At 39.7% G+C, this 14,640-nt stretch overlaps 1 protein-coding gene across 4 annotated transcripts in view; it reads right to left on the bottom strand.

Annotated features, from left to right (window-relative positions):
* Nucleotides 1–11,591, bottom strand: part of fgfr1a (fibroblast growth factor receptor 1a) — a 31,246-nt gene extending 19,655 nt beyond the window's left edge. For 3 of the 4 annotated variants that reach the window (XM_055050825.1, XM_055050826.1, XM_055050827.1), the window contains exons 1-4: nt 11,289–11,373; nt 6,456–6,636; nt 645–881; nt 242–331 (exon numbers count right to left, since the gene is read on the bottom strand). In XM_055050825.1, the coding sequence (XP_054906800.1) occupies nt 242–331; nt 645–881; nt 6,456–6,609 (481 nt within the window). In that variant the 5' untranslated portion in view covers nt 6,610–6,636; nt 11,289–11,373. Of the gene's footprint in view, nt 1–241; nt 332–644; nt 882–6,455; nt 6,637–11,288 lie in introns of all 4 variants that reach the window. The other variant, XM_055050828.1, reaches the window with a different exon arrangement.
* Nucleotides 11,592–14,640: the final 3,049 nt, after the last annotated feature.

Raw genomic sequence — 14,640 nt, 5'->3', positions numbered from 1 at the left:
CCAGTGACAAATTGAGGGACATCAGAGGTTAACCACGATTAATCTCCACAGGCATATTAATCATGTAAAAGCCGTCATTGAAGCAGCAAGGATCCTCTGATTCAGAGTGAAATCATTCACCCAAATGTGCTCCACTCAAATGACATGCCTGAAACTTGACTGTAGCCATTACTCAGAAGCTCGTTTTGGGTGAGTCAGTAATCCACCGGTGGGTTTGGTAAGTATATATACAGTCACTTACGCATCAGCTTCTCACTGGTCAGCAGTTTATTTTCCTCCGATGAAGACTCTTCCTCCTCGTCATCATCTTCAGATGAGGCTGAAGCATCAACTAGAGAAGAGAGGGAATTAATTCAGGCACATAGAATAACACAGCTTTGCCAGATACGAAATAAAGTCACAGATAACATCTAAAATTTTATTTAAACCCAGTTTATGTTCAAAGGAAGAGGCGCAGTATAAAGTCAAAACAAGTAAAGCATTTTCAGTCTACAATGATCTACAGTCATTGAGGTTTTCAAGGTGCCTAAATAGGGATAACGCAGAACATTTTCCCCATTTTCTGCAGAAATCAAAAGAACTGAATCTGTTCAGATTTCTTCCCCCATGTGAACACCAAAAACTTCAGTTTTCGCATCTTTTACCTGTGACATTAAAGTAGACACTGTGGTTGCCAAAAGTGGTGCACGTGTACAAGCCGGAGTCGGTGGGCTCCACCGTCTCGATCTCCAGCTGGCCATTGCGAATGCGCGTGTGTTCTCCGTCCACGACGACGACATGGTCCTTTGTCCAGTTGACGGTGTGGGGCGAGTCCTTGGGAGAGCAGCTCAGATCCAGGCGCTTCCCGGGATACAGGGTGTACTGCTCTGCCTCCACAGAGACTGCACAGGAAGCACAACATGGTTACCGGCTCCACTGATCAAGATCACTTTAAATCACCTCCAGAAGAAGTTCAAAACACTGTGTGTGCTCAACTTTGAAATAATATGGACTCCCAACCATGCCTCTGTGCATACAAACAATAAGGCCCATTAACTGTGTGTGATGGACAAAACCATTTTGCAGAAAAACAACACTTTATCTCCACTGTAAACCAAGATGGGTTTCAAACAAAATAAGCTTTATGTCTATTTACCACTTCTTTATAACCTGTCCACATAATTAAATTGCATCTCAAGTTCGTCAAGGCTCCATATCAGACGAAAACAAAAAAAGAGCTCCTTGGGAAAAAGAGGAGAAATTCAGTTATGGGAATGAAAGGAGGAGAGATGTCACAAAGAGAGACACCTGAGCCCCAGTTGTTCTAAATGACTAAGCAGACCGCTAGAAGGAGGGATAAACCAATTATACTGACACGCTGTCCATCACGGCGGTGTTGTTTATCTTGTAACAAAACGTAAAAAGAGCACCACTGACCAATTTGCTGATTCTTCTTGCTTTTAGGATTATACTGCTTTACTTAAATACTCTGGATAAAACCACTCCTAGACATTTTTTTATTATATTGAACAATTTGGCAAAGTAAGTTAAACAAAAAAACAAATCACCTCACAACAATTTGTGGGTTGAATTTCACTTCCGTCCCATTTCACTCAGCTCTGTCCCCCTAAGGCGGCACTAAAACGCAGCTTTCCTTTTTGCCCGTTACCAACACGGCCCCTTTACCATCATCCCAAAAAATTGAATTAGATAATCGAATACCATAGTCGTAAACAATCCCCCAGCATGAGATTAGTCTGAACCGTTTCCAAAGTACATTGTGTGATTCTTCTTGAACACATTTCCCCTTGATCAAAACCAGAGAGCACATGTATACAGAGACAGAAAAAAAAAAAAAAAAACATGAGGAAAACATCCGCAAGCCAGACTAATCCCTCCCACCATGACAACAAAGGACTTCAAACAATACAGAGGAAGAGGGAACAGGGAGAGCAGGCCAGTGAGCATGTGCACAGGAGCGAGTAAGAGCCGGGCCTGCAGTGGCAGGTTCTAGTGCCAGTTGCTATGGTGACCCCACTTGGGCCTAGTAAAGGTATTTCCTGGATCACATATGTCTGACAGGCCCTTAATCCCAGCAGGAAAAGGGGGCCAGGGGGTAGGATCAACTTTCTCCTCAAAACCAGAACCGGCGCAGGGAAGGAGGAAGAGGCAGACTTCAGACCGCTCTCTGTTAGGCAGTTAAAGGGAGAGGGATCGCAAATTAGATCACACATTTGCAAAGTTTAAAGGCACCATCCACTCAAGAAAACCGAAATGACTACAAGCTGGACAGGTTTGAATTAAACTTATTCAGGATCTGCTGAGGGGAAAAAACATCACAATAGTCTTGTTTCAGTAGCTGGCCGACATTACAATATTTATAGTTAAGTCTAATATTAACCACACAATTATCAGATTTAGGTGCAACTTAATCTTTTGATTTGACCAACATTTTTCCTCTGGTTGGGAGCAATAATAATGTTTTGGATTAGGATGATGGCAAAGAGTCTTTCCAGATAGATAACGTGAGCGAATTTAAGAATTTTTCCATCAGTGCCAGCAACACAAAGAAAGATATTTATGAAAACTGATTTTCTCTATTCATTTTTGCACTTCTAGTCAAGAAACAAACAATTTTTAAGAAGGTTTTGTTAAAGAGGAGGAGTTGTTTCTTTGTGCATCCAAACAGATTGGAAAATCAATAAAATTTGGGGTCATTAAGGAAAAAAAAAGAAAAAAAGAATTTGATTCACTTTGAGAGCACGCAACATTGCTTTCTGTGCTAGTAAACGCAACAAGTGGAGCTGTTTTTAATACGTTTTTCCACATCTGTCTCGTTTGGTCTGTTTCCATGACGCTTCAAATGAAAGCTGGAAAAGGTAATGCCTGAAAGAAAAGAGTAAACATTGGCAACGAAAACAGCACTTAAATCGGAATCCTTGCAAACAATGTTTGTGAAGATGTTGTATAAAAGGACAAAATATCTGCATAAAAACTGTTTCTTTAAAAAAAAAACATGCGTTTAAATGCCGATTTTAAAAAGAACAACACAAAAACAATGAGTTTCAAGTTACATAATTAAACTGTTCTAATTTACATAAACGGTAAGAAAAGAACTTGAGGGTCGAAGAAAAAGAAACGCGTTTTCATATTTTACCAGTTTAGAACATTCTCCAATATACACTCGCTTCCAATTTATGTAGAACATTCTTTGTGCGCTTTGTTTTGTAAATACTTAATTTGATGCCGAAATAAAAAAAAAAAAGAAGCGGTTCAAGTGTCAAACATAATTTGAGTGGAGGGTAAGAGAAAAGGTTTTTATGGACCGTTTTAGGTTTCCCAGAAGGATCCCAGAATTGCTTGTACATTTTAAATGGTTTGAAATAACATAAGTGAACTGGGCATAACTATAAACCCAAAGACTGTGACAGCTGTCAGATATATTTTGTCTGTATTCAATGGAGACACCACGGATAAGATGGCATCAATTTCCCAGCTGTTAATCTTGACTGCAGGTGTCATAAAACGCCCATAAACCCGTAAAATTGGCTTCTTCCTTTATCAGAGGAGGATCATTCGGCGTTAAGAGACCGTCATCTTCAAACAAGAGCAAACTGTGACAACACATTCAACTTCAAGCAAAAAGTTGATGTTAAAAATCACATCACAAGAGCAAAGTTTTCAAACTTCATGTGAACTGTGGATGTTGTCAGTTAATCTGGCTGCAACTCTGATTGGATTAAAAACGGATTAAAGACCGGTTACAGAAACAATCCACCTGGAATGCTCCAACATGGAGGCAGTCAACCATCTATTAAAATTGACGGACATCGTTTGTAATCAAAGTAATCACAAAAACCGTGAAAGGGATATTTGTTGCGAGTGTGTAGCGATTGGGCGGAGGGGCTGAAGGATCAACCAACTCAGCTGAACTTTCTCTGGCTGCAACATAGGAAGCAATATGCTGGTTGAATGACCTCTGGGATTTCCTGTCCTCATCAGAGTGATGGCAGATTTTAGAAACGTCAAGCCAGTTGACACACTGTTATTGTACATAGAAAAGCAATGTTATTGCTTTATTATCATTACTGTTTTTGCTGATATGACTACCTTAGGGTGACGAGAGTGAGTGATGTGCAGGGAAGAACTTATTCGACTAAAGCCAGCGCCAACAGGAAGCAAAAACCTGAAACAATGCGCGATAGCAATCAGCAGAAAATTCGGAGGGAGAGAGAGCTCTTGGTGAAAGCACTCCAATGGAGGACCTTTTCACTCTTAAATGAGCCACAGACAATCAGCATGGATTAGCACTTGAGGCAGCCACAAGGGTTACTGTGTCATTCAAATGAGCTCCACTATATTTAGCTTTGACATGAAGCCTTCAGACGTAACAAAACCAAAACCACAGATTTCTAATCACTGTAATGTTCAGCTCTGAAAAAGAAAAGCAGAGCCATCAGTGAGCATCAACATATTTTGCCTTTTAAAAACTGGAAAATATCTATGGAATAAGTGTGGCACATGAGATGACAGTTTCAACAGTTTTGTGCTCATTTTATTTTGAATATGGTCATAGTGAGAGTTTAGTTTTTGAAGAGTTAAGCAGCAATACTTAAATTGGTATAAAAAGTATATTTTAGTACGAAAAATTTTGTGGCAGATTTCTATTCCCCCTTTATATAAGAGCAATGTGTGCGATACAGCTGTTTTAAAACTAGGTTTCATTTAATTGAGGGTACACAATCAATCACAATAAAATGATATGTCAGCCTGGCAGGTTAACACATTTTGCTGGATAATAAATTGTCCCAGAAGTTATTGTGATCAATAATAATATTGCTGTTTTGAGACCATTTTGAAGTGATATAATGGTAATGACATATTAGAACCCATTGTTTTTCAGATGGATACCAGAGTTGAGATGAGGATTTAAGAAACACAGCTGAAATGTTGTGTGAATGGCTGTAACTCCCACAAGAACGTGAATGAACTGAATTTGTTTTAACCAAATTTGAATTTGCTCTTTTCTTATGGGAACATCACACAACAAACCAAACAAAAAGCAAAACAATGCGACTTGCATAAAACAAGAGCATTTCCACATGAACATTTAGTCTCTCTGACAAAGACAAAAAGTAAGGCAACCAAATGCCTCGGCTGCGATTGTTGGTCAACAGCTGAAGCCATCAGTCACCCAGCAGGGAGGCGGAGGGGACCAGGAGGGAGTGAAGGATTCCCAAGCAAAATGTCAAAGGGGAAAGTGGAAGAAAAAAAAAAAAAAGAAAAAAAAAGCATAGATGCACAGAGATAGTACCTGGCCATTTGGCGAGCGAGAGCTGGGTGGAGTCTTAAAGCATCAGACTCCTTTCCTTTCCTTTCCCCTCCCCAACTTGAGTGAAAATTTATGGCTCACCTCAGAAGACAAACGCTCCTCTCAGAAAATCTAACCTTGAGGATCAGGGAAGGTTTAAAGTAGCACCCTTTCTTTAAAAACACTAATTTATAGTTCCAGAGCAGTAAACTCCTCTTAGTGACAACAAATACCTTTTCATTACAAAAGGAGGAGAGAAGCAGCGGCTGCTAGGCAGTGGAGCTGCCCTCAGGCTACACATGGGAGTCATTTACTCCTCCCTCTCCCACTGCTGCCTTCAACAGAGCCACACTGAGTTTATTTCAAGGAGAGAGAGACCCTCTTGCTTAACGACTTCAATTATAACGCTGAACTTTATCATATTCTTTTGTTGGTTTCCACTTCCGAGTGCAGAGCATAAACAGCCCATCTACCCACGAGTCCAAGCGGCTATTACACTGCTGGACCGTGGCCAAGAAACACATTTTTAAGGATTTGATTACACCGCCTCTTTCCTCTTTTCAAAGTTCAACTCGTGGAACCGATGAGGCAAAATTCTTTACTGTAATTTAAAAAAAAAGGAAGGAAGATAAGACAAAACTCTGCTTGCTAGTTTTGTTGTGAAGTAATCGCTAGTAAGCTCAGAGAAAACAGCACCGTTGTAACTCCCACAAGAACGTGAATGAACTGAATTTGTTTTAAACAAATTTGAATTTGCTCTTTTCTTATGGGAACATCACACAACAAACCAAACAAAAAGCAAAACAATGCATAAAACGAGAGCATTTCCACATGAACATTTAGTCTCTCTGACAAAGACAAAAGTAAGGCAACCAAATGCCTCGGCTGCGAAACAGCACCGTTTTCTCTGATGCAAAAATCACACGAGGAAGAAAAAAAAACAACAAAAACAACTGGGGTGGTCAGCGAACAGAAGCGCTACAAAGACCGGACTTCTGTGAAGGCCGAGGCGTGTTGGGATTACATTCCTATCCCAACAACAAAGCTCTGCTTATCAATGGACGGCCTCCTTAAGGCCAAAGTAAAGACTAGCAGGTCTCAGTGAAACTGGGGCACGGAAAGGAAGCACTGCACAAAACAAAATAAATAAAAGAAGCAAACGTACCTTCATCTGTGTTAGCAGGCCGGCAATGGGTCCTTAAGACTTGGGTGAAGAAAGTCAGAAGCAGAATTACACTTGGTCTCATCAGCATCCTGCTGACGGAGCTACAACCGGCGGCTTTTACACGACTGGAACTCCATTCAGATGCCTGGGACATCAGCTGCACGTCATTCACAGCACAACACTATAAATAAAAAAAAAGGACAGAAAATGAGTTTTAACCAATATCTGGAAAATGGTAAAAATGGAGGATTATCAAAGCAAAAAGACGTTTATCTGTATCATGCTGAAAGAGTCTTGAAATACAATTCTTTCCAGGCCCACAGCTGAAATATCCCAGTAATAAGAACTCTATGTTAGACATAAACCAATTACTGGGATCCAGACCAAGGATGTAAAAAGTTATGGCTACAAAACTGAAGATTTTCCATTATATCTCTTCAAAAAAAGAAAGAAGACAAAGAACTTTTTAGAAGGTGCCAATGAAAGTGAAGGAATGTCCCGTTTTCTTTGGCTGCACTGAGTTTACTGTGATGCCACATAGCATCTGCTGCACACTGCGATTCAGATGGCTTAAAAGTCAAACAAAAAACAAACAAAGCAACCAAATCCAAGCTAGCAAAGGAAAAATTCAACCTTTTAAAAAACTTCCTGTCACCAAAAACTCCAGCAATCACTTACAGTTAGCACCATTTTACAAACAAGGTTAAAACTATGAGCAACTGCAGATTTCCTGTTTGTTACTGTGAAAAAGTACATGTGATGATACTTTGAAACTAGCAGTGCGCCGATTTATTGGCCAATTCATTCCTGTATTTTTGGGAGATCGGTGAAGCCGCCGTTATCCACTTCAGCAAATGTACACAAATCAGCCACTGTGCTCTTCTGCTGTCTCGTGAGAGGCGTGACTGTGACTGACAATAGTTACCCCAATGTTGCCAACTCAGCGACTTTCTTGCTATATTTAGCAACATTTCAGACAAATAAATAAATAAATAAATGGTATCGGCCAAAATCAGAATTAGTAGGTCAGACCAGTAATTGGTGCAATCTGTACACCCTGATAGAAAACTCCAAACAACCAACACTACGGTGCAACTAAACTAATCTTTCAGGTTTTGCCCCTTTAAAGCCATCAAACCTTGCTATATCTAGGTTTAAAAATGGGATTGATTGTATTTGTGTGTACTGACTACCACTAGTTTCACTACTAAATGTAGCTGCTGTATTAGGTCACCATTTCATAAAGTTTTTATCTTTTAGAGCAGAACTTGGTTTTTGTAAAGTCAAGACAGCATCCAAACAGATTCCAAGCTAAAACAAAACTGCATGAACATATTTTTTCTACCTTATGTTCGTCTCAACTCTAGTCTGCTTTGCTCTTTCCTACAGGCAGCGAATGCGTTGAGCAGCCAACTGAAGCATGTTTGTGTATGAAGGAAGGAAAAAGTACATGTGATGATACTTTGAAACTCGCAGTGCACAGATTTATTGGCCAATTCATTCCTGTATTTTTGGGAGATCGGTGAAGCCGACGTTCTCCACTTCAGCAAATGTACACAATAGTTTACATGGGTAATTTTTTTTTTTTAAATGACAGAATTTGAACTCTACTAATCAATATATTAGATAATTTTAACAGAAGCCGGAACTGCTGTCCATCTATTTTAAATTAACAAGGGTAATTATTTCTTATTAACTTGGGTGTAAATACTGCGGTAGTGAATCCTTTTCTCGCATGGTTGTCATAGCAGCCCATCCACACCATTATTGTCAAAACAGCAAATATTCTTGTCATTACAGGCTTTCTTTACCCCCCCAAAAAAGATAAGATTCTGCTTGTCTGCACTTTTCAATGAAGGTACAAAACACGGATAAGAAATTGCAGCAGGCTCAGATAGCTTTGGAAAGATAAGGACATGGTGAAGTTTTGAACTTAAAGGCAGTAATTCTACCACGTTTCCCATGTTGTTTTCAGCTAATCGGGTTACAGGAATTCCTGGTCCCCTCAGGAACACGCTCACATGGGTGACCCCATCATGCCACATCTGCTTGGATCATTACTTCAGCAGCATCTGTCCGCACAGCTTAACACTTCGCCCAAACCGGCATGCATAAACCCCTCGTCCCCCCATCCCATAGAACCGCTTACAACAAATACTAATAATAATAAAAAAACAAGAAGGGAGACATCCAGCCTGTGGAGTAAACAGAAAACAAGAGCTGTCGGGCCGTCATTTCCACAACGACATTTGGTCCCATGACATTTCGAAGAAACTCAAGCCTGAGGTCATCCAGAAAATGTAATAACTTCTTCACAAAAATCAGGGTTACAAACAACAACAACAACAACAACAACAACAGCCATCTTGATTGACGTTTGCACAAACGTTCCAGCCCAGAGGCAGCTGTGGTTTCCTTTTGGAGATAATCGCTTTTATGAATGTTCCTCTCTGAAACACTCATTGTGTTCCCCTCAAAACCAATTCAATTTCACTTTCCAAGAATGGCCTAGTGTTGGAGCAGCTGAGCTTGGGTCAAGGAGGGGGGTCCGAAGGGGATAAAGAAGCTTGGTCATCGCTGCTCTGTAAGCAGTGAGTCAATGTTTGGGAACGCTCCAAGAAAAGCGTCTCTACTGCCACACAGGAGGAAACCGCAGTGGAGCAGCTTCACTGGCTCTCCATATTTAAAGTAGGATCTTTAGGGGGTGACAGAATACTTAGTCATGTTCCCCTCCGGTGGGAGCACAAGCTGAACATGGACACCTGCTACCATTTGACCCAGGATGTCTGTGTGGTTTTGGACCTTAGCACTGAAAGTATAGAAAACCTTTCCTGTAAAAGTTCATGTCGGTCCCTCTCTGATGATAATCTGATCATTAATCTTCAAATGGGAATTAGCGGTGAATACATAAAAATGTGCATTTATTTCAGCATCATAAATTCTTCAACACATCAGATTTACATTGATTCAGTAACCAATTTAAATGAATTTATATAAATACTCATATTTGAAATTTGGACTTTTAGCAATTATGAGCTAAGAATTGCATATATGTAACTTTGTATCAACTATGTGACCATTTCTAATATGAAAAGGAAATGTACTGGTTTCAACAAGTTGGATTTCATGTGATTTGTTATTTGTAGAAACCATACAGCTGTTTATTGCCGATAAGCACTATTAAAAGGAGCCTGAGACAAGAATGTTGCACGTAGTAGCCTGCACTTTCTCAGCAGCATCCTCTGCTTTCTCTTTAGCAGCAATGCCAACATTTCCTGGAAACTAATAAGAAAAAAGTTAAACTTTGACTTTTTTTAAGAAACAAATTCCACTTTTTCTGTGAAAACTCAAAGAGGTCTGCTGTGTGGTGCCTTCAATGTGCAGATGTGCTAAAAACGAGACTCGGGGCTTCAACACAAAGTTTACAAACTTATAAAACTCATATGACTCAGAGTCCTTTTAGTGGATCACCAATCGTTTTGGTAAGATCTCACTTTGTTGCCCACCGTCTGAAGCGATCAAAGTATTTCCCTGGATGTCAGCCAGAAATAAAAAGGGGTTAGACTAAACTGATTAGGACATGCATGACACATTTAGCTGCTCTCATTATACAAAGACAAAGGTTACAGGCCTAACCCGTCACACAGCCCGCACCATAATTACCATTCACCGCCACCCATGCATAAAATTCCTCAGCTCCCCGATTCTGTACCCCCTGCCTCCCCACCCTTTCCCACTTCAGCCTGGGCTTGCAGCTAGCAGCAACAGGCTGGCCGGCTCGGGGCTGCAGCCCAGTCGACCCAAGAGCATCAGACCATCCCACCTGAGGCTACTGTTTTTACAAAAACAAGACACCTTCCTGCTTCTTCTTCTTTTGTTTTTTTTTTTTTTTTTTTACCTTGCAGCCACATAATCTGTAACAGGGGTCCAACACCAGCACCATATCAGGTGTCATGTGATTAGAGTGAAATGTAAAGACAATAGCTTACAAGGCATCCCACACTTTGCCATTTGGTTTGCCACTCAAGCCTCTTTTTTTTCCTGCCCTACAAGACAGACACCATTTGCTTTAAAAAAAAAAAAAACAAAAAGAAAAAAGGTAAACAAATCAAGAATTAAAAAGGCTGGAACACAATTTATGACAAATACGCCTATCAGAAAGAGAAGTACACAAAATACACGGTTTATGTTGAACACAGTTTATAAGTGTTAAAACTATTCCTTATGCTAAAACAACACCAGCCCCCTTCTGCTGATGAACTCCCAGTAGACATGCTGGTTCTTCTCCAGACCACACATCTCCTCTCCCTCTCCTTTTACAACACCACATCCAGAGCTGCACAGAACATCAAGCCCAGCCTTTATTACAGATGTTACAGTGACCAACAAGAGGGATCCACTGACATTTCAACCAGGCAGCCTCCTGCAGAAAAGAACCATCACTGTTTGAGGATACGAGAATCAAACTCGTTTTCTGTTGTAAAAAAAAGAAAAGTTCCTCAGCCTTTAGATTCAGCAGGACTGATGCAAAACTTTTATTTGAAAAAGTTACAATTTGATTTCCAAGCATCAGAGAGGGGATCTCGAGTGGCTGCAATCGAATCCACTGATAAAGTGCATCTTCCGAGGCAAAATAAGACATACTTTGCAAACAAAAGCGCATTATCTCAAGGACAGTCGCTCTTTCTCCAAGCCTCTGTTTTTTAGCAAATAAGTCTCTTTAACAGCATTAACTTGGGCCCGCGGCAAACAATGGCTTAACCCCTTTAACATGTAAACAAATCGTAAAATGAAGCCGAATCAGAGAGAGAGAGAGTAAAACTAGCAGCTCACCTTGGTGGCGGCGAGCTGCGAAACAGCCAGATTTGGAAACGCTGGATGGATGCAGGGAAACTTCCAGGGAGAAAATAAAAACTGCCAACAATAAATAAATAAATTTAAAAAAAACTCTGAGTATCCAGCTTTTAAAGTTGGGTCCGTGAACGAAGCTCTGCCTCGTAGAGCTTTAGCTAACAAGTTTGCGCATATCTCAGGCAAACTTCTGCGATGGACGAAAAGAATGTGGCCCCAACTCAGGGCGAAGAAACTGGTTACAATTTTCTCCCTTTGGTTGTCGAGGTTTGTGAATTCAGTCACTTAAGTTCGGCTTGTTATTCCGTTTGGAACATTTTTTTTTTTTTGCCGTGTCTTACCTAAGCTAATCAAGTCCGAAGAAACTAAGCGACAGCAGTTTTTTTTTTTTTTTTTTTTTTTTGTAGTCCCTTTATCCCAACACGTCTCGCACGCGATGTAATCTACGCTCCTCACTGGTAGAGACTCCGTCCTAAACTTCTCCAACTGACGCCGACGAGACGGCCGGGAAGAAAAAAGTCCGCTCCGAGTCTAGCTGTTCAGAAGTCAAAGTAGCTCTAAAAGTATTCCCGAAAAATATTATTTGACCATTCCTGGCAGATAAACGCTATTCCACAAAGAGAGAGTCCCGGGCAGCTGCAAACCTCCCCCTCTTAAATCTGAGCGTATGCATATTCTCCGCACTACAGAGGCAGCACGCGCGCGTCACACGTACTACTTCCGCTTTTCTGCTTTCAAAGTAAAAGTAAGCGGCAAGGCCCGGTGGAGGGCCAAAGGCTCCGTTCGTTCCACGACTAAATAAATCCTTAAATAAGCAATAAAAACACAAATATAAAACAATCAACAAACACTCTGTGTCTGTATTTGTGTTTTAATGATTCAAAACTGATGAACTAAAAATATCACTCTCATTTGTTATTATTTGTAATAAAAAAAACAATTTAGTATTTAGTATTTGTTTAATTATTTACGTAACAAGATGAACCCATCAGAATCAGTCTCAATGATGCCAACGATTTAAAAAAAAGTTACTGGGAGAAAAGAGAAAAACTTTTTTTAAAAATAAAGTTATGAAATAAACTATTTTATGAATTAGTGTTTATACCAAAACATATTTTTAAATGACAAAAAAAAAATGTTGAATTGAGATTTAAGCATTAAAAAACTTAAGCAACTTATTAATGAGTTATATACGTTTTTAAAACATTAAAATAAATCTGGATAGACTATTAAACATATAGTGAATCTTATTATCACACACAAACAGGTTTATTTTATGGCACTGATCAATCCGGATCAACCAAAGCTGTTTTTTTTTCTCCTCAATTTGTTAGATTTTCTTTCATTCGCCTCCTAAAACTTAAGCCTCTCTTTAATTTGTTGCTTTTTCGTGATCTTTGATCGCTTTAATTTTCCGCCAGTTGCTACGCTTTTGGTTTAAATCGCCAAAACGCGCGGGATCTGATTTTTTTATGGATTTTTTTTTTTTGACATTTCCGGCGTGTTTGTTGCTAAAACTTTCTACATTGACGGAGCTCTCTTGCAGAGACCTGGCTCTCCCTGCCATCCAGCACGGCGCCTCTCCTGCAGAGCTCAAACAAACTCTCCACGTTGTACTACGGTCTGGATAAAACAGATACATAATAAAATAGTATAAGAGCAACAGTGAAAAACTGTCCTGGTTACAATAGTCTGAGCATAAAAGGACAACCAGTGTGATACATTCTCATCAAAACGTCCCGCAAAAGTAACTGGAATCCCTTTTAACTTTTGGAGCGTTTATCAAATTTCCACCTCAAAACTTAAGGGTTTTTTTTATTATTATTATTATTATTTCACTTTTATTTTTTATTGAAATTATATCTGACAGATAAACATAAAGTAGTGTATTGTAGTTATGTTTGGAAAAAAAACGAATCAAAGAAAAATCTGAAAAGTATGGAGTGCACATGTATGTAGCCACCTTGACTCCATGTTTTGTAGAAGCACGTCACATCTGGTTATAATTTCAGATTGTGTGTGTTTTGCGATGTGTCTACCAGCTGTGCAATCAAACTGAAAATTTTGCCCATTACCGTTCGCAAAATAGCGAAACCCCAGTCAGATTGGATGAACAGCATGTCTAAAGTTTTCTCGCAGATTCTAACACATGATGAATACGATGTGATCCAGTATTTCCGGCTGTGGCTCTTGCTGTAAGTTTGGGTGTTCTTGTCATGCTGGCAGGTAAAACTCAACCTCGTCTCTCATGTGTTTTGGGACTTCTAATGAGATTGGCCTTAATTTAGCTCCTGTCCCCACATCATAATTTTACCATCAGCACGCCTCACCTTGTTGTTTAGGCTGACATGTATTGCCAGTTTTCCACTACTGTTACGTGTTTTGCATGTAGGCCAACGTTCATATTTTTTGCTTCATCTGACTCAACCTCCTGCTAACTCTGCTATTTGGCATGTGAGAAACTGCAAACAGGACTTCCTCTGAATATTTTTTTGGCATTTGAATGTTTTTTGGTTTGATTGTTTTGCCACTTATCTATAAAAGTGAGATGTGTAGAGTAAAAGTTGTCCCTTCCACACATTCTCCCACCTGAGCGGTGTATTTCTGCAGCAATAATCCCTCCTTGTAAAGAATCCCAGTGTAGGTTGACCATTGTCTTTTGGTCAGTTTTCTCGCTCAAATCTCTTGAGACCAAACTAACTTACACGTAACTTTTAAGCGAGCTTGTTTCAGGTCAATAATTCCTTTATGATGAAAAAGTATGAGTTGCACTGGCAGATTATTTCACTTGTAACATGGGAACAAACTTCCAAGTTAGTCTCGTCTTATTTCAAGTGCACTGAGATATTTTCACAAGAAACCAGACAAAAGTACTTGTTAAGATTTTTTTGCTTTTGCTGTGAAATACATACATTCAGACAACATCTGATTAGAAAACAATACAGTCAACTTTGCTTAATTACATAATGACAACTGTCAGTAAGTTCTCTGTGCAAGTCTTTTCAGAAACCAAACGTTGAAAGGTAAAATTTAGGCTTTCCTACAAAAGCTTAAACCGAGCCAAGGTTTATCTGTGGCTATGTTTGCAGACTGAATGTCTGGGTAATAATCTGAGTGTGTTTTTCTATGTAGGGTTTCGGCAAACAAACATGGATATTAATTCTCTCCCAGAAACATAAGCATACTCGTCAGCGTCCTGTCCAAAGGATCCTGAAGAACAACAACTGCAAAACTGCTTTAATATTCAGACATAAAAAATTTGGCAGATTTTCAAAGAGTGTCAGAGTTTCAAAAGTGTCGCCAGCTCAGCACAAATGCAGAGTTCGCTCTGACC

This window comes from Poeciliopsis prolifica, unplaced genomic scaffold (genome assembly GCF_027474105.1).
Source record: "Poeciliopsis prolifica strain line A6 unplaced genomic scaffold, Auburn_PproV2 SCAFFOLD031, whole genome shotgun sequence".
Classification (NCBI taxonomy): domain Eukaryota; kingdom Metazoa; phylum Chordata; class Actinopteri; order Cyprinodontiformes; family Poeciliidae; genus Poeciliopsis; species Poeciliopsis prolifica.
This window is presented reverse-complemented; position numbering and strand designations above follow the sequence as displayed.